This window comes from Polyergus mexicanus, unplaced genomic scaffold, assembly GCF_030449975.1.
Source record: "Polyergus mexicanus isolate NDT 795.1 unplaced genomic scaffold, iyPolMexi1.0 SCAF_2, whole genome shotgun sequence".
Taxonomy (NCBI): Eukaryota; Metazoa; Arthropoda; class Insecta; order Hymenoptera; family Formicidae; genus Polyergus; species Polyergus mexicanus.
This window is the reverse complement of record NW_027223322.1, coordinates 13,505,711-13,527,057: the sequence shown is the minus strand read 5'-3', so window position 1 is coordinate 13,527,057 and position 21,347 is coordinate 13,505,711. Positions and strand designations below refer to the sequence as shown.

The 21,347-nt window shown below is 34.2% G+C and overlaps 1 protein-coding gene across 1 annotated transcript in view; it reads left to right on the top strand.

The window, feature by feature from the left end:
• Positions 1-537: 537 nt before the first annotated feature.
• Positions 538-21,347, top strand: part of LOC138940936 (protein fem-1 homolog CG6966) — a 27,376-nt gene continuing 6,566 nt past the window's right edge. The window contains exon 1 of the mRNA XM_070310158.1: positions 538-1,561. Within this exon, the coding sequence (XP_070166259.1) occupies positions 1,502-1,561 (60 nt within the window). The 5' untranslated portion in view covers positions 538-1,501. The remainder of the gene's footprint in view (positions 1,562-21,347) is intronic.

Genomic DNA, 21,347 nt, shown 5'->3' with positions numbered 1-21,347 from the left:
AAGTTGGCTGTCGAGCTACGTGAAAGATAAAGAGGGGCTAATAGGTCCGTCTTATCTCGACGGTACGCGGAATATTCAACTCGTTAACCCCCTCTCGTCCGGCTTGGAATACGTTTCACCACGGACATGATATCGCAAATGATGGTCGAAAATTGTCGTTTCGCGATAACTCACTTTTTACAGGAAGTATGTAGATTGTATCAAAATAGGAGAAGCTAAAGATAAAAAAAAAACTACTAATCTGGTTGACTCGTTACAAATTTTATGACAATTCCTCGTTGCGCGTTATTCCGTTAGTATTTTAATCGCTGCGGAAAATGGTCAAAAAAAAATATTAAATCCCTTGGCGACATTCCAGAGTGAAATTTTCAAGAATGATTGGAGACCATTACGAGAAAACGATTTGAAGCCTTACGAATTTATCCACGGGGAATAAAAATTTAAATTTTCCGTTACGTACAACGCGCTTTTTTTCTATTCGCTTTGTATATAAGACTAGAGTAAATGTATTTGGAAAATTGGATAATAACGCTTGGCATATATAATATCTTCTTTTGCAAGATCTACCCCAAGATCTTCATAAGAATTCAATAATTAATGAGGAATTTAAAATCGAGAGAACGTTCTGCATTCTTCACCCGTTTCCGAAACTTTAATCACTTCGAAATCATCGGATGGCGCGTTCTATCGGCGTCGGGACGCAATACGTCGAGCAGCGCACTCTGTCGGTAACGAGACGCAGACGAATGTCCGGCATCGCGGTAACTTCCTTGCGGTACAGCGCCCCGAGCGCGAAAAGAATGGAGAAAATTCCTCTTTCGTGCCAATTCGACAGAGGAAGGAACGAAACATGTATATACATTGTACCTGGAAATCTGGAATGCGACGCCAGACGCCGGGGATTGAGTTGCGCCCGGCGTCGCGGCGCATGCGTTAACGGCGTCGTGGCGCATGCGCTCCAGCGTCATCGGAACCGAGAGCCGAGAGCCGAGAGCGCACAGCGCACAGCTGGTATCGACTGGCGATTGATCTGCGTGCGGTTGGCAATTGGCAGCGCGAGCTCGATGCTCAGTCGTTTACGAGCCGTCGAGCGAATCAGGTTGCTACCGCCACCTGACGAGTGAACGAACGGATACACGGACCGAGCGCGACTGTTTCATCCTCCTCTTTCGCTTGTTTAGATCGATTCTTCGCGCGCGTACATAATCGTTCTGTCAATCTTCCGACAATTTTCCTCGCGCTCCAAACGTACGTTTTCACGAGCGGAAGTCACGCGAACTCGCCAACGCGGTTTTTTTTTCTCTTTCGTCTTACCGCCTTACAGTAAGTGGTGGGAGGGAAGCGGAGGAAGCGCCGCTCCACGAACGGATCAGTCTTCGGGGTGTCGACGACATCGCGACATCAACGACGTCAACGTCGACGACGAGAGGAAATACGCGTATCCGTGCGACAAAGGGAAGGCTGCCTAGCGGACGCGACGTAGGCTCCAGAGTATGTGAAAATGGATTTTAAGAGCGTGGTGTACAACGCTGCGAGGGACGGCAAGCTCAAACGTCTCAAGGTGAGTACTCCTGCACTCCGTTGGCACGTAATGGTTCTCGACGCATCGTCGCGATGGATATTTCCGTGTACGTAGCGGCCGAACTTACAAAACCGATACGATCTGGACGGCTTGAAAATTTCACGTCACAAATGCGTCAAGATAATCCGCTGTTTTCATCTGCGCGACAACGGTAAAAATTTGCTCAGCGGCGCACGATTGCTTTATCTTCGCCATGGAATATGCGGCTCGCCCGGTTTCTCCGATGCCTGGAGAAACCAGGGTAAGCCGGAAAAATCCAGTGAGTGGAAAACACCATAGTAAATTTCGAACTTTTATTTTACGGAGATATAAATAGTACTAAATCCTATATTAATTTTTAGTTTACTAAGAAAAATACGACAGTAACGGAATTAAAAATTTTTATCCGCATAGATCTGACTCGCGTTATTCAACATCGTGTAACGAAAAGACTGATTATTTTTTACATCGCTTCCTAATCTTCTTATGAATTTTATATTTTGAATAAAGTTTAAATTAGAAAACACCCTCTTAATTGACGAATATAAATAAAAATATTTTTTCTATTTATTTTAACCTTTTTCATAAATTACTTTCTGTGCCGAATTTTTTTCCCAAAAATATCAATTTTTACTCTTAGCGTGGATTTTATCCAATAAACGTGGAATTTCGCCCCTTACCCAAAGAACTTCCGGCCACTACCGGAGGTTCCATAAATAGCACGTGGCATAAGTGTGATATTGGAAGCGAAAAGAACTGGAAACTTCTCGTTTTTTCCGAGTGCAACATTACTATGGTGGTTTTCGGTGCTTTATTCGTATTTCTCGAGGTCGCCGCCTGCAGATGCGATGTTTTCGAATGCGCTGAACGTATACGATATTATACGAAGCCTCTATATAAATTACCGCATGATTCATATTTGATCCTACAACATCGCGGCTATCGTGCGAGTTGCACATTTTCTTCGTATAGAATCGGCGATTACTTTGTTCGATACGCGACCGAGATGGAATTGAAAATATTTTGCGGTTTCACACGCAGTTGCTGTGCTAAAATATTTTTAAATATATATTACTTATCTTGGATATCCGTCTCTCGATACAATCGCGGCAATATTTCAAAGGGAAACACATTGGGCTGCCCTATCTCTCGATTATTAAATTTTGTTTCGCTATGATTATGGTGTACGACAAAACTATTTATTCTATTGTATATTCGAAACTTTATTCTCTTTCGCTTTACCGGAGCAGACGAGCTCTGACCTTTTAAAGGTCGCGGCATATAACAATGTAGCGTTTTCGATACCCCACCTAAGCTTTCATTTCGCGACCGAGAAAAATATTGCCACCGACGATCGAAAACTGAACCTTCGTTCGATCGCGATCGCGCTTTTACGCTAGTAAATTATTTCACAAGTTTTAATATTCGTTTATTAAATATGTCTCTAGTCGCGCGCACTATGCTCTTATCTAAGTATAACTTAAATTTAATAAACGTAATATTTTATAATTTCAATATATACAATACATAGATAAATTAGCAGAAATGATATGTAAAATTATATATAAATAATCGGCTTGAACCGTACATTAAAGGCAGTTGGAAGTTGAAGATATAAAGTAAACAAACAGAGGAAGGGGGAGGGGGGGGGGAGGCTTGGAAATAAGTATAGTTTTTTTTTTGTTATCTCTGTCCATATAAACTAAATAAAGTAATATATTTGGATATTGTGTCAAATAGACAAAGACAGCTAAAATTCCGATTAAAATATTGTGCGATTACGCTTCCGCGTTGGCGCACGAATTTAGGATAAATATTCGCAGCTCACAGTTATGTTCTAGACGGCGTCGCAGAGCTTATGAAAGAGAAATGGCGAACGCGCAGGCTTGTCGAGCGCAATTTCGAAATTTCGCTGCCTGATCGTTAGTTCGTTGCTATGGGAATGTATGCAAATAGCCCGAGAAAGTTTGCGGTGTTGGGTTAATTCAATCAATTTACTTAAATTTAATATTCGATAAGAATTATCAATTATCAATTAAAAATTGATCCGATACGTTTCGGCATGGATAAATCGAATTTTAATTCTTTGAGAAACCGTAGTCGAATTTAAGTTTATCAATTTTTCAATTTTTATCTCCTTTCTTTGATCAAAATTAAAATTAAGATTTTATTATTCTTTAAGCTAAAAGATTTATTCGCGAGATATACGAAAGAATAAGATCTCATTGTTTATTTTCAATCTCAGCGTCATTCACACATTTTTCATCCTTTATTATATACAAATGTAATTGACACCGCAATGTGATACTTTCGTCGCAAGCGCAAAAATCAATTTTCTGCTGAAACTTTCCTACACCAGATTCTGTCGTTACATACTTATCATTATGTGTCTTGTGTAATTTCCAAGCTGGTAATACCCAAGACCTTGAATACTCGCAAGGCTGTTCCTTTCCGGTTTTCTCCGACGATTTTATCGGCGTTCGAATGCTCTCCGTGAAACAACTTGGCGAGCAATGGTATCGAAAGTTTTCTCGCGATCTTCTCGCATTTTCCTACCGACATTTCATTCGTCTTTCCTCGCGCTGCCCGTTAACAGACTGTGCTAAAAGATTGTCTTTAACGGTATTCTGTTTGCGTGTGCGATTTGAAATATTTCGCACGGTTAATCCTGTAATAATCTGTAACGAACTCGAAATATCGCGGTGAGCGCGCAATTTGATAAATTCTATTAGAGAAATACCATACATAGAATTTGGGAATTTTCAATAAATGTATTTTTTATTGTACATCTATATATATTTATTAATTTTCATTTCTATCTATTATTTATTTTTAATGACAGATTCTTTAATTATTTTAAAAGTCCATTTTTAGCGAAAATATCTTTAAAACAAAACATCCTGTATACGATATTGATAACAATAGATGTAAGTAGAAGACTGCGATTTTACAAAGTCCAAAAATTACCTATATAAATTTGTAAATAATTGTGTTTCTGAGAATAAAGAAACGGATATAATTTTACAATCAGTTACAAGATTCGTATCGTATGAATTCATTATTTTCAATTCAGTTGTTATTATTGTTATTATTTATTACTATTCGTAATATTCGTGGATTTCCTCAGAGAGAGAAAACTTGTGAAATCACATTCGTAACCGACTTGTTTGAATTAAATAGTCGTCTCATTATCCTTTATCAAGACGAGTGCTGAAATTGCAGACGCGGGAGTCGACTCACACTTGAGATTAGCTTATCATCGCGATAAGCGCTGATAATAACATCGTGGTAAAAATCTTAGAGAGAGATGCAGTTCCTTTGGCGAAAGAAAGGGACGCGCGTGCTTTTCTTTCCTCTTGTCTCGCGTTTATCTCTCGGGTAGGAAATAGCCGCGGCAAACGGCAGTTATATTTAGTAGCTGGACGTCCATAGACGTGCTTACGGTTGAATCTGCGTGGTCGACTGGTCGGGCGACCCTTCGTATACGTTTGCCTCTCGACTTGGCACGTATCACGCGCGCGTGTAAAGCGTGAAAAGCGTCGAAATAACACGGAGCAGTTGAAAATTCGATGTGGCCATCACCGGCGCATCGATTGACCAACACGAAATCTCGATGTTGCGCGGCTTATTGATGAAATCGGGTGTTGCGTCTCTCCCGCTCTCGACGCGGCAGGACGCGTTCGATACTGAACGACGTAAACGATGCGTAAACACGAGCGATTTGTGTGTACAAGGTATCCCACAGTTCACCTATATAGACCTATAGTGTCCAGTCGACAATTTATAAACGATGTACAGAGCGGGATGTACGCACGAACGGGTGACGTCATCAAAATATCATTATTTCCGCAATTAAAAAAAAAAAAAAAAATAAAATAAAAATAAAAAATCGCAAATTTATAGGCACACAAATGAAACGAATGCGAAATATTTCGCATGCGTGCAACAGTGACGGCGATCAATTATGCTTGGATAAGATCAGTATGAATAGGCAAGAAAGTAAAAATTAAAAGTATTGTATATATTCTCCAATACAGTTCATAATCGCGTCGATTTATTATTGGGACAAAATTTTTAAGACCTAACTTAATTAAGCTACCTTAGCCTATCTTTCTCTTATATATTTGATCGCGCTTTTTGATATCTTTTTCATCGTTAAGAGATATCGAGGTATTTGCTTGATATATTCACATACGAAAATATTTTTAATGATATGATATTTATGTGAAATATGCAAAAATGTCTTATCGACGTCTAAAACGATGATTTTCAATATTTAAAAATTATAGCAATACAATGGATGTAGAAATTTTGTTAGAATTTTTCGCATTTTAAACTTGGCGATGTATAAAGAGACGACTCTGCCCTATATCATTTAAATTTGTAATTTTCTCTCATCTTTACAATTAAAATCTATTCTTAAAGTCTGGCTATTTATGTCCATTATACTTATACATCTTTTTTGATTTATTATCGCAAAAAAAAAATATTTCTTATTATAGAGACAAAGATATCTCTCTTATACGAAGAAAAATTAACTTTTGGAAAAATTATATTTGTGGATTTCTTTTTCTCTTAATTAGTATAATCTTGTTGTTTTTTTTTCATTATTCATGTTATATATAAATTTAATTAACGTGTATCAATTTTTTCCAAATTTTTGGCCAAGTCTAGAAGTAATTCAAACTGCTTATTAAAATTGGTAAGACGCAATAAGAGAAATGCTTTATTTTCTCATTAACCCTTTATATTGTTTTGAAATTGTTCACACATTGTTTTATCGTATACTCTTGGCGCAATAAAAATGTATTTATTCGTGTCAATGAGTACTTGAGGCACGTTACCGCGTGCATAATCTATATTCGTAAATATTTATCGAAATCACAAAACAACAGCGCCGCGGCGGAGAGATTAATGAAATTTAACGTTTTTTTCTATGCCGTACGTATTTATAACTTTGAGGGGGTGCTAGCTCGGTGTGTCGGGCGACTATTAATACTCGTTAGTAAATTGGCGAGACGTTGCCGCGCGAGCGTGATATTTAACGAGAATTTCCTACAGGTAACTTCCATCATAAATTGCGGGATCGATCGTCGCCGCTCGTGTTCGAGAAATCTAATTCGAGAATCGACTTCGCGGATGATAGGATATATTTACTCATCCGCAAGTTTACCTAAACTGCTGTCGCGCATTTGATGCCATTGCATTTGAGATCATTGTACGTGTTTGTATATGCGCGGATACATGATATGTACATGTTTTTATGTCGTTAGAGAGAGAGAGAGAGAGAAAGTAAAAAGTATATCATCAGGTCATGTTTTATTCATTGTACTTGATCGATTATTATTCACGAACGAAAGTTGAAGAATCAGAGATGTAATTATGAATTATGAAACTATAATTATTCGGTAACACAATAATAAATGGAATACCGATAATTAATAAATACGTACTAAACTATATTGTCTAATATCAGCCGTTCCATTGTTTAAAGGAATGATTATGATTGGCCAATGTAGTACTTAGTACTTTAAAGTAACGTGTATCGGTGCAAATTAGGCCATAGAGTGTCTTTCGACGAATGGAAAATGCATATTATTTCCTTGCAGTTTTGATTTTCCTCTTATAAGCTGTTGGGTAAAAGTGTTTGTTTATCGTTCACGGGAGTCAATCTATCTAATCGGATGATTGTTAGGGTTATCGAGTCGCATGGAATCGTATCGAGTAAAGATCCAATTGTATAAAATTTCTCTCATGTATAATATAATTTAATTAATTCGATATGATAAGAATATACATTTTCGATAAATTTGAATTTATTTGTTGCACTGATAGTTTGATACGCGTATAAACGTCCAAAATATAATTAACATAAATGAATCGACCATTGACATATCTTGCATAAGTCGTACATTCCAAGTGAAAATTAGACTTGATTGGCAATTAATTCGCTTACTGATGCAAAAAGCGTGATATTTATTAACGACTTGGAGTACGCGCGAACGACATTAGGATCTCGATCCACCTAACAAAGTCTATTTATAAAGTCAGTCAACACAGGCGATCGAGCGCGTTGATATACAGAATGATTAAAATAGCTCCTGAAATGAACCACTCAATCGGCAAAAGTGTAAAAATCCAGCGGACCCCTGACCTTTCAACGGGCGGGATTGCCAATGGAGGATCTGCGTTATCATCGTTACACAGATTAGAATTGATATATTAACTGGTTACTAATTCGAAAAATAAAATCGATTCTCTTATTTTGCGTTAAAGCAAAAACATCATAATTCACAATAGTATCTTGTTCAATGATCGTCGTTGTCACATGATTGTCTGTCGAGAAAAGAAACATGCGCTCGCTCGCAATTATTTCATTGCTCGAACGCGATCACGTTTAATTTCGTATGGTTAGTATAATTAACGCAATCAAGACTGGTCGGCAACCGGTCAACGTTAAAACTGGTCATATCGTAGAGCGCGATTTTTTTAAATCGATCCGGCGTGACGTGATACTATTACGCAAGATGATACAGTTGTCGAACTACCAACAGCGCGTTTAACGCAGTCACACACACGTATATACGTACAATTGCGTAACGCACTCATGACAGCTCCAAGGTTGGCACCAATTTGCAACTTGACTCCGTTTCCGATGTCAGAAATCTCGAGACCATGCTTCCGCGAGATATCTTTAAAAATTTTAATTTAAACATATATGTATATACATACGTACGTACATACATACGTACATACATACATATATACGTATCCAAAAAAATTTAATCATTTTTTTATTTTATTGTTTATAAAATAGTAAATATATATTATATAATAGGGTGTTTTGCAAAAATATTTTTACACTTGTACACATTTTTTAGACTGAAAATTATGAAAAAAAATTAAATTTGAGTGACGAAAATAAATACCGATAACGCACTATTAATCTCACGCGAGGCAAGCCAAATCTTTGCTCTCGTTTCGTGATTAGTAGAACGTTTCGTTTCTTGAATCAAATCGCGAAAATATATTTGATGTAACGAAAGGCGTTTAAAAAGAAGACACAAATATCTGAGAAAAGACATCTGAAAAAATACGATGTCTTTTAGATAAATGCACAATATTTTTGAAATTCAAGTTGTATAAGGAACAATGGCGATCGCGTTATATAGCAATCATTTCTAAATCATGCAAATGTAAGCTCAATCTCGCATAGAATTTAAATTCCACGATCCCGCGCAATATGTAATTTCGAGAATCTGACGATGAGACTATAGGAGTTGGCTACATTGTAGCCTATAATGGCTTCTGAGACGCAGTGCAAAAAGATCGATAAGGACTTCCATTTTCCATTTTCGTATTCTACAATACTATCTCTATAAAGTATTTTCGCTGCAGCGAACAAAGCACGGTCTCTCTCCCAGTCGCGTTACAAGCTCATTGTCAGTATAATCGACTCGTCGTAATCGCAAGAGGGTTTAAGTATACCTTGATATTGCGCCTGACAAGCCATCATGTTTTTCCGTATTGTTTTTTTTTGTTCGACTTGCTTTTTTCACGTGCCCCATCTCTTGTCATTTGCCTTATTAGAATGTAATCATATGCTTTCACATGACGTGACTTTATGATAATCACTTCATTGGCAATTGACATTTAAGTCTCCATAATTCCACCTTACAGATATAAATCGATAAAAAAAGGTAAGTAAACGAGGAAAACAGCAATAATAATAATAATAAGAGAAAAATATCCGTTCATTGATTTAAAAATTAAATTGATATATTCGTTGCATTATAATATTATTTACAATATTATATATAATGTGCATAAAAATAAAATATATATATATATATATATATATAACTTGTATTTGTTAAATTCATAATCGAAATTCAATAATTTCGAATTTTTCACATATTTAGACTTAAATGGCTTCCTAACTATTCAATTAATCGTTTCAAATCAGAGTTTTTCCCCAAAAAACTCACTACTTCCTTGGACTAAGCTTTGAATCATTAACGTTTAGCGATGTCTTTGTTCCTAAATGAAATCCAAGCAGCGGACGTGACGCAGCCCCGTATTCGGATCGGGTTTGAAAACATTCAGCGTGCGTCAAGTGCTCAGGATTTCTGGACTGACTGTGAATATTTATTTAACTTCCGAGAGAGGATTCCGAGGTCGAAAGCCGACCCTCTTGCACTCCATTATTTCTCCTTCCTCGAATAAGTGTGAATCGAGAGAGTTATTTTCTCCCGATACATACTTTGTTCTGGAAGAACTCCGATCGGACTCTCTTAGCAGTACCTTTTAAAGAGCGTACAAACATGCTGCTATGGAATGAGAGAGAAAAACCGAATGCACGTATTGTACAAAGTGCAAAAATAGTGAATAACTCAATACTGTGTCAGGAAAAATCTATTCGATTTAAAATTGATATTCAAACTGGATGAAACAAATATCAATTAAAATCAAGTAGCTCATTGTTAAAATTAAAAATTATAATATTAAAAATTATTAAAATTCAATATTGATACTTTACTGCTTAAGTAATTGATAAACATATTAAATTAATACATATACATATGTGAGATGAAATTACAATATATTTTCTTAGTTATATTTATATTATTATGATATCAATATTTTAAAATTGTTACCTCTATTGTGCGTATATGTGTGGGTGTATGTGCGTATGCGTGATAGCATTCTTTATATTAAAAAAAAAAATATATATATATGATGTAAATATATTTATGTAAAAAATGTATTTAAAAACAAATCGATGAAAAATAGGGAGGGTATAAAGTATCCGTTAAATTCAAATATTGCTTCGCGATCTTCCCTTGTGTCGCGTCAACATTCGAGAAGCAGATCGCACTGGATTCTCTATATCGTGTTCTAATATTATTCGTACACTGGTAAAATACGTGGTGAGTCAGAGACATAACTGAGACATAATTTCGCGTGGAACGGAGGGGTGAAAAATATGAGACAAACGGCGAGATAAATACGACACTTTTGAAATTAAGAGATTCAAATTGATAAAGGCTAACACTTTATAAATTACGCAAATTCAGCACAGTATTCAGTGTAATCGTTTAGGATATATTTATTTTAGCACATGCTCTTTTTCTTTTCTCTATTCTGATAATATTTTATTTTATTTCTCTTATGAATTATATAGACAAGACAATATAACAATATAAAAAATTATTTTTTGATATATATATATTTTTAGAGTATTATAATCGAACTGTTTGCTTTGATCGTAAATTTTAAAATAAATCTTGAAAAAAAAAAATAGTTTATTCCGAAAATAATATTTGTTTAACAGAGTAAAAAAGATACAGAAAAAAAATAATTTTCATATTTGTTTTAATGAAAAATCTTACAATTTTCTATGGATTCTTATCAGAGTACTTGGCAAAAAAATATACATATAAATTTTTCAATACAATTCTGTTGCCAAGCGGCTCTTTTACGCCAAGTTCCTCACCACATTTGCCCCTTGTCATTAAATAACCGTCATTAAATAACATTTTTGAAAAAAGAAAAGATTAAAGATTATGATTATAATTGATACTTACCGTTAATCATTTCTCGCTACGTCGATTTATTTTTCCGAAACTAGAGTTATATGTCATTATCATTTTTACACACAAACATATACATATACATATAAGATATTATATAAGCACATAAATAATCAGCAAATCTTTCAATTTGAAAGTCAAGTCAAGTTTCCATATGGATACGTTGACGTTAAATAATATAAAGCTCTGTAATATAATAAATTATTATTAGAGTAGTGTTAATAAATTGTGACAGGCTAAATTAGAACGTGAGAATTTGAAACAATGTATCATCAAATCATTCATAGAATTCAAGCATGTTAAAGGGAAATGAAAAAACTATTCTCAGATAATACAATGATATATGTAATTGCTCTATGGCTACGATTCGATGAATTAATCGATAGCTAAAGTATAATTAACAACAGCGTCAATAGCACCGTTAGCAACGCTTCCTGTTGTTTGCGAAATCGTGTGATTGTACTCGTTATATATCGCACATATACTTACAGTAGTTGTAGCTGTGCCGGAAGCATAGATATATTATACAATATATAGATAGAGCTTTATCTATTTTACTGTTTGCCATGATAATAAGATACTTTTCTCCCTCGCGCATGTGCAATCGCGCATTTCTCTCGACGGCCGAGAAAATAATCTCTTTTATTTTATGTAGAAGATATCGTGTTTAATAAAAATACATTACATTTAATTTCTCGCACTTGTTAATTCTTAAATTTCTTAAAATTTTAATGCAAATTCCACGTTCTTACAAACGATGCGCGTCCGCCGAGAAAAATGTACGAATACGCATGTGCAAGAGAGAAAAATCTGCTATTTATCTTGGCAAACTTATCTCGGCTCCAAGGCAAAGATGACACAAAGCTCTATCTACAATATATAATATATCTATGGCCACGCGAAAAGCAGGTCAGTTGCAAGAACGAACTCAACGTAAAATGTAGGTGTAAAAATTCCAAGTGCGAACACGCGCACGCAATTGCGACATTTCTTAAAATGCATTCACACGATTTTTTCTTTTTAGTTACGCATAGAAAATTATAAATCCGTGAAATTGATCGTATTCTTTTTAAGAAGATTATGTATTTTATATATATATATATATATATTTAAAATTTCAAAAAATAATACATTTTCAGTTATTTCAAAAAGAAAAAAGAAAGAAGGAAGTTTTAAAAGAATCTGTGTACCTTATCTTTTACTGATGTGAGAAATTTGCATATATTATGCTATGTAATGCAACAATATATGATGTTACGTGATCTTGCGCCGCGATGTAAAGTCGGATATCGTCATCAAGCATTATTTATTATTGATATTTAACATGTTTCACAAGTGCGGAGAACATGCGTCGATTGGTTTCTGAGATGTAAAAAATAGACTACACATTTCAGCATTTTCCTCTTCGCAGGACGCGAAAAATCCACTTAATTTTCATTGAATCGTGAAATGTGGAAAATCACTGCGCGTGGTCATTGTCAATGATTCATAGAATCGCATTACATAGACGTAGAACATCAACTTTTCATGTCACCTACTCGGAAATTTTCTTTTTTCTCTGTAAATAAATTTTATATTTCCTCATTTGCAATTGCGACATATCGCGAGAATATTATATGTCCCTTAATACAAAGATTTAAATTATATTTGCAATAAACAATCAAAATAAGTTTTCCTAGAATTTAATAATTTGTTTAGAATTAATTAAATTATACAATAAGATTTTTCTAAAGATCCACTATTTTGAAGATTATTAAGAAAAGCGATTTAGATCCCCCTTATCTATCTACAATACATATAAAAGGATTGACTTTTTGCAAAGTCAGTCATTTCCGGTATTGTGAGTCATAAATACAGGGCATAAATATATTCCGAATACGAAGTACGTCTCTAATTAGGACAGTGATCGAGCAGATAATTAGCAACTACGTGGCACGCTGACGAGGCTCGATCAATAGACTTAATGAATCGAATGAACTTTGCACATCTGATACTTATTCGCATTGCTACATAATACGCGGCATAAAATCGTAATTCAGAAGCATATCATAATGCTTGGAAATATAAAAATAACAATGACAAAGGCAAATTTTGTATCGAGTAACTGTATAGCAATGTATTAATGCAGATGTTCTTGAAATCCTAATGATCATTTAGAAATGTGAATTTCAAGTAGATTATGTATCTTATATATAATATTATATTATTACTACAATATAATTATTCTTACATTATTATTGGGATTAAAATGTGCGATTAAAACATACGTTAGAAAGGTTAGAACGATAGAATTATTTAATCAAACGTTTTAAATTTATGCCGTGCGATAATATGATAAAGTTCTTGTTCTTCTTTGACTTACATTTTTTTTCTTCATAGTTGTTTGGCAATTGTACTTTCCCATGCATTTGGTTACCTCATTATCATATTGACATACGCGTATATCAGATCAATTCCTTAATTAACAAATCTCGCAACTACGGCCGCGCGACATTCTTATTGTAATCGATAATATCACTATTGCAATTACAATCATAATACCTTCGTTGAAAGTCCACGTAATGATGCCGATTAGAAAGTAAATGCGCTGTGTAACTTGACATAACTCGGCCTTACGTACGTCTGGCGCCGTCAATTTTGCGTCTCGCGTTTCCCTTCTTCCGCCAGGTCCGGCCTCTTCTTTGCACTTCATTTCCATACGCGATACGACTCGCAATGTATCATTTCGCACCGTTTCCTGATGTAGCACCGCGTCGTTTAAAATTTTTTTACGATCGATTTTAATTACGATACCATCTTGATTTACATGCAATGACATTTTGATTATGATCATTATGATGACATCTTGCATTAATTTGTTTAAGTTATAAAGTAAATTAATTTTTTGCATTATAATATAGATATTTCTAAAGTGATTAACATATATATATATATATTGGTGAAATTAGTTTTTTTTTTTTTTTTTTCCCTCGAATAGTTGTTCCAGCATAATGGTATATAGCATTGTTATACAAATTTATTGTATTTGTAAAAGTTTAATTGCTGTGCTGCTTACGTATTCCGCGAAACAGTTGGTCGCTTTGAGATTTGTAGAGAGACTTTGATAATTGCCACGTAGAAACTAAAAATTCAATTAAGTCTGTAAAGTATGTATTTCGTATAAATGTATGTATGTGTATATATATATATATTCAAATCTTCATTTTGTCTTATTTCAAAAATGTTTTTTATAATTCCTATTATTTCGCAAAATAAATAATCACTTTAGAAACCTCCTGTATGTTAATTTCATTCAGTTTAATAATTTATGTGTTAATTTCTATTAGTTATAAGTTCATTTTTAATTTAATTTGCGGTGATGCAATTTTATTTAGTTTTGTGATAGTTTGTCGAATTAAAAAAAAACGTAATTCTGCGATTTTCGCGATACTTGATAATTTTGCTAATTGAATAACAAATGCGGCAATTAAAAATAAGAAGTTTGACATTAGAGTCTGATAAAGTGACATCGATCGATAATACGTATAACAATGATATTTCGCATTTCGAGCTACATATGCAGTTCACAGGAATTAATATTTACATTAAAAGTGCGCGTTAGCATAACCTGTTGCATCTCTTTGAAATATCTTGTATTATGTAACGTCAATATATTATTTATATCAACTTTATTCACACATATACAATATCATGCTCGAAGAAAAATTGTTTTTTATGGAGGAAGAGGAAAATAAGGAAATCTATAAAGTTACGGCGTTTTAAAAAAAGCTGTTTTGTAGGAACGATGAGGAGACGTCAAATAAATTATGTTCGAAATGTATATATGAGATTTTTCAAAAAGCCATGATTTTTCCGGGACTACGCGAAATTTCGTGTGATTTTCTCGCCATAATCGTCTCGTGCAACAGGCGCCACGTAATCGTTATTACGCTTGAATAATATTCTCTGACTTTTCTCCGGTATGACAGCATGTTACATAATCGCGTGCTGCCGGTAAGAGCCGATCAGGAAGAACAATTAGAAAGCTGCATGGAGGTGTTTGGCCGCATGACCGTTTGTATGATTCGATCGCTTGTCGACAGTGATGGCTCTCGGACTTTATAATTTTCAAAGCAAACGGAAAATTTTCTCGATTATATTATCGCCGTTACTCTCCGTTAAATCCTTTTATTATAAAAATTATTCTTATATAAAATTCTCAATTCTATGACGAACAGTATTACTTTATTATAAAATAATAAGTCATTGTTATATTTGTGTTACAAAATGATTACAGCAACTTGCATAGAAAATTCAATCATATTAATATAATTCGTGATATTTTTTTGCGATAGGAGAATGAGTATCGATTTTTAATATTGCTTATCAACAAATTTAAACGATTAAAAGAAAAAATATGCAATTTACCTCAACTTGCTTAAGATTATATAAAAATTATTCTATAATGTTATCTTCTTTTTTTTTTTGATATCTTGCGAAAATATCAATGCTATCTTGAATATCGAATCTATCTAGACCGGCGACTTTCTCAAGCTCAATACATCCCTGACTTCGACAACTGTCGATCCACCTCCAACGTTATGCTAGTGATTGAACTTCGCTCACCTCCTACCCTTTTTCTTGTGAAACCGCGCTAGATCCTTACTCGTTTTGAGGAAGTCACTTCAGTGATAATTTGAATCTACGTTTAGTCTGTTCGTCGTCCTTGCTTCGTTTCTGAACTAAACGCGTTTCTCCCTTCGTTCGGTGATCAAGCCAATCTTTAATCTTTGTCATTTCCTTGTGTGATTGCAAGCAGCTTATTTATTATTTTTATCAGTTATCTCTTGAATTGACTTGTAATTTATAAATTGTTTCTTTTAAATAAATGTAATCGCGATGCTAGAAAAGATTCTCTAAATGAGACAAGAATATATATATAATACATAAATATAAAAAAATAAAAATTCGTCACTTTTTAAATAAATCTTATGAATCTGTTTTGCAAGATTTGATTTGTTTGTTTTTATATCAAGCAATTTTTTATTTGACTATTGTCAGACGCGTATCGTAGATTAACTCATGCATTTGCATCTCATAAATACTCGTTAACTTACGCGACAAGATTTCAGATTTATATTCTGATTTATATTCCTAAAAATAAGCAAATATTTCCTCCAACATTGTTGGACTACAATATAATAAACAATTTGTTTAAAACTAAATACACTTTTCGGTGATTTGCTTGCATTCTTTGTAATATCTTGACTTCTCGTTACGTGATTTCAATTATTCGCTAAAGTCTCAATCTAAATATTTATTTGGAACTAATGGAGCACGTGTCAAACGATGATGAAACATTTACGCGGGTAAGTCTAATGCACAATTTATTGACAATGGATTCAGAAAGCATTTAAAAAAAGAATAAAATAAAGACTTGACAATTTTTTGACTATTTAAATAAATAATTTACATAAATTCATTTTGTTTGATGCCAAGCACTTGTATATTTACATTGTAAAAATATTGTAAAAATATCTAGCTGTCTTCATCACCATACTGTTTCTTTAACGGGTAAAGTTAGCTCCCCGATATTAGAAATAATCAAGTTTTTTTTACATGATTTGATTGCACATTGTTTGCACATGAATGCATTTTTTTTATTTTTGTTTGCACAACTCTAGTTTAAAAAAAAAATTAAATAAAAAATTCTAGTAAAAAAGTTATTCAAAAATAACTTTTTTTTTGGGGGGGGGGCAACATCACGTTAGCCCCCCAATTTTTACAAAAGTTATTTTCAATTACCCTAATCGATAGATTTTGACTTGCATATTTCAAAGCAGTTTGAATTTTCGTTTGTACATTTTTAGAAAAAGAATTATTTAAAAAAAAGGAGCTTTGGAAAACTAACTTCATATTAGAGGGGTGCAAACAAAAACAGAAAAGTGCAAACATTATGCTATAAAAACAACTTAATTATTTCTAATATCGGGGGGCTACTTCATTCGTCTGTTTTTTTTTTGTTTTTTTTTCTCGTAAACTGGGAATATGTTTTTATTGCTGAACGATTCTTATGACTTTATAATTCTCAATTAAATAATTCAAAATAACTTAATATAATAATTGGTCATGAAAGTTTCTACAGAGAAATTTCAAAGTTGTTTCGCAGCCGCTTGGAATGTTTTGGTTAACCTTCATTCGTGAATGACGATCACTACGTCTTTTGGACATTGGTACAACAAACAGTTGGAAATCCCGATAACGGCAGCTATAGTGATGACAATGCGGAATAATTTCCTCTTTCGCATTTAGAAGAAAAAGATTCTTCACCGCGAAAAATGAACTGACGAAAGGGGTGCGCGCGCGTACGCATTTCGTCATCTCCGGAGTCTATTTTCGTCCGACAATGATAGTTCGTTGTCCTTAACATGAGACATTCTCTTTCGGGTTACTGACTTAAGAACAGCTCAATCTATAGATCTATATCAAACAACGGATGAAGCGTGTTTTAAAATTAAAATTTTTCCCTCTCTTTGAGGATCAATCGAAACAAAGTTGCCTCTAAGATATAAGTTGCCTTGAAATATATGCATATATTAAATTGTCTCTCTTATATTATATTCTGTCTTATCATTTTCTTCTTTCCGAGTTATCGTATAACGCTAAATATAATTTTTGTGTACTCTTTCCCTCCTTCCCCCTCTTTTAAATAGTTACAAATAGTATATATAAACTTGAAAAATTTAAGCCAAAAAAAAAATGAAAAAAAAAAATATATATATACACATATATTTAAATTATAGAGATAGAGAGAAAAAAAGTAAAGAAGAAACAAAATGTATAAATAATGGATAATAACGCTGCAACGATTCTTTTTATTGATTATGTTCTTAATATTATCACGATATTATCGAGCTCTAGTAATCGAGCTCTAGGTAAATGATCTGATAGATTAATGATCTTTCTCAAGAGACAAAGCGCTTTTTGTATTACAATATCCTCATCGTTATCGCGAATACATAAATCACATAAAAAAAAAAAAAGGAATCGTGCGTCTTGTTCCAAAAATCATTATTTTCTAATCATGTCGCGTAAAATTTTTTTACGATATATTTTTGCAAGTGAAAAAAATTTTTGGAGAAACGGACGAGACTTCAGATTGAGAAAAGAAAAAGTTTTCAGTGTTTATATATGTATATATATAACTAGCACTTAGCGCTACATTAATAGCTGTTTTCGATTCTTTTATTTCTGATTAATCAAGTTTTGGCGAATTTATGCTCGCTAAACGAATCTCACACATTGTCAAGTTAATTGATCGCTCGACTACTTTTTATAAAATCGGTATTTGAGAGCGCAATGTTCCATGTTATTATATAACGATATAACAACAAGAAATTAACAATTTATCGAGCGATTATTTTAAATATCGATAAACGAAGCGAAAAATATAATAAATCGCGCCGCGAGAGGCAGCATCCAATTTTCCGGCAGGTTTCTCGGATAATGACGAATAATTATTTCGGCATCGATCATTTTCTAAATCGTTGCGATTGTGTATCCCGGGTCGTTTGTAATGGTTATCGATCGGATCCGTGTACTTCGGATACGATTATAGTAATAAATCGCCCGCGTACACAACAATGTCCGAAGTCTTCGGCGCGAAATTAGCCAGCGCGTAATTTTCTAATGCTCGAATGCCGTAATCGTATAATTATCTCGCGGTAACTTTTTGTCACCGCTCTGGAATATCCGTGCGCAATTGTAATGCCATAATTACTGCGTGTGACGCAAGTCGGTCGAGGTCGAGCATGATAGGATTTTCACAGCATTCTCACGTAAATTACATTTGTCGTTAATTTAAATGTAACTTAATTGACCGTGAGTTTACTTCTCTAATAAATTTTATATATATATATGTATGTATATATGTATATAAAATGATAATATAATGAAATAGATTAATTCGCAAATAATTGTTATCGCTGAATGATTTACGATGATTGCTATCATTGATACTATTCATTCATATTTCATTATCTCTCCCTCTCGTCAACGATAGAGTCAGCAGTCGGCTCGTATATCCCCTTGGACGTTGATACGAATATCGCTACTTTAAACGTTGTAAGGTGAAACATTTATTCATTCCGTTTTGCGTCTGAGATTGATAGTGTTCTTTGATATTGACGAATTTAACAGATCGTTAGGTCGGCACAATGTAAAGGAATGGAGAAGAGGGAGGGAGGGACTATTTACGACTCGTGCTACTTCTCGTAATGCGACGTAGGCAAACTAAACCTTTCGAAATGGCGAACGTAAAATTTAAGTGGGACGTGTCTTACATGCTTGCAACAACAACTGCACATGCATTATTCAGCCGCGAGACAAATGTATACCGTGTCCGTTGCGTATGGTGCTTGACCGCAGTTGTACCTAGCGTTAATTGACTTTAGCGTTGATATACCAACGAACGGCGCCCATTGCCGCTGCTATTTCTCTATGATTTTGTTAGGCGGGTTAATATGGGAAAGACTCCGAAGGAAAGTGCTCCGAAACTGTACTAAAATATCCTCTCCTCTCTACGCGAGCGTAAAAACGACATAATCGATAGCCCGTTGAAAAAAGTCATCGAGGAGCCGGTTATAGCCCATTTTCCACGAAGCAAACGTTGTTTAACAATAGCGCTACTACACGAAGAATAATGTATTATTCGAATAATTTGTTATTCGCAACGTTCTCTCTCTTTTCTTTCTTTTTCTTTCTTTCTATATTAATTGAAGCAGTTGTTTCATTTTATCGCGTGTCGAAATCGCGCGGGCATATATTTCGCTACTTTGATACAATTGCGAAAATCTTATCGCTGACATTGTGAAAATCTGACACCATAATTTCATGCAATTGCAGCTCGTAGGGAGTTGCAATTCTTGTACATCGATGGATCATCTCTCTATTTGAAGTCGTTTTATTTTCACGGAATTTACAGTCCGCTTTTACGATGTTTGTATTCTTTGCACCTTCGTCATTGTTATTGAATGTCCGACATCATTGCTATCGATTAACCGTTTGCCGCAGCTGTCGTGTGTCTCTTAAAATGGAAAATTATCGGTGGAAAGATGCTTGTAAGATGCGTATATTTTCTTTTAGTGCGAAAATAAAGGCGAATGTTTTATCTCATCTTTTACGAGCTCGTTTCGACATCGGCTGACCTCGTTACCTACATTTTATCGAGGAATCGAACGAGAACGTGACAGTAAGGGGAAGAGCAGGGAATCGAAGCAGAATGAAATGAACGAACGAGCCCACGAAAAAAAGTAAATCGGTCACACAAATAACGGCATCGGCACTTTGTACATTCGAAAACAAAGTAAGAGAATAAGATTAAAGTAGCAGTGATTTGTTGGTCTCTAATAAAGATCGAATTTCTCGCTTATATTGAGATGAAAATTAAACTGGTTATAAAATAAATTAAACGTGTGATTATAGCAAAAGGAAAAAAATAAAATCGGCAAAAAAAAAAGACGAGTCTGAGACTATATTTTTATTAATAAAAATTTACTAATAAAAATGTGTATTTGTAAAATCCGACTTTATCTTTGTTTTGCATAATAATTGACTATTACATTTATATTCATCTTTTTTCTAATTATTTTTCTAGACATCAAAAGTTTACATGCTTCATTATAATGTAAATTATATATATATATATACACATTATAAGGAGAAAGAAATCACATATATTAGATTTTTATATTAAAGTATCGAGTTTTTAATCAAGATTTTGCGAATGAATTTATATTATGGCGATTATTTATTTAATAATTTTTAAAATTAAAGTAAAGAAAAGAATACTGGCTCATATATAAAACAATGAATATATTTTTTTTAATACAGCAAAGTAAGGCTTTCACGAAAAGTATGTAGGTCTTCTCTTCGAAAAGGAGGAGCATCAAAAGAGGGAGAGGACAAAAAGAATGAGAAAGAATACAAAGCGAAAAAATATCGTCCCCACTTTTCCCCCAGTAGCGAACCATCGTAAGCGGCAGTTCACTTGTCACGATGGGTCCCAATGTCTCCGATTATTCATTTAACGGGACTCGCACATCCATAACGGCCGGAGAATGATGATTTCTCCAGAAGACGGCGAGTTCGGAATTCGGCTTTTGCCTTCAGTCTTCTTCGGGTGCGCGTTTCGGATGGACTGCTCCGATTCTCTA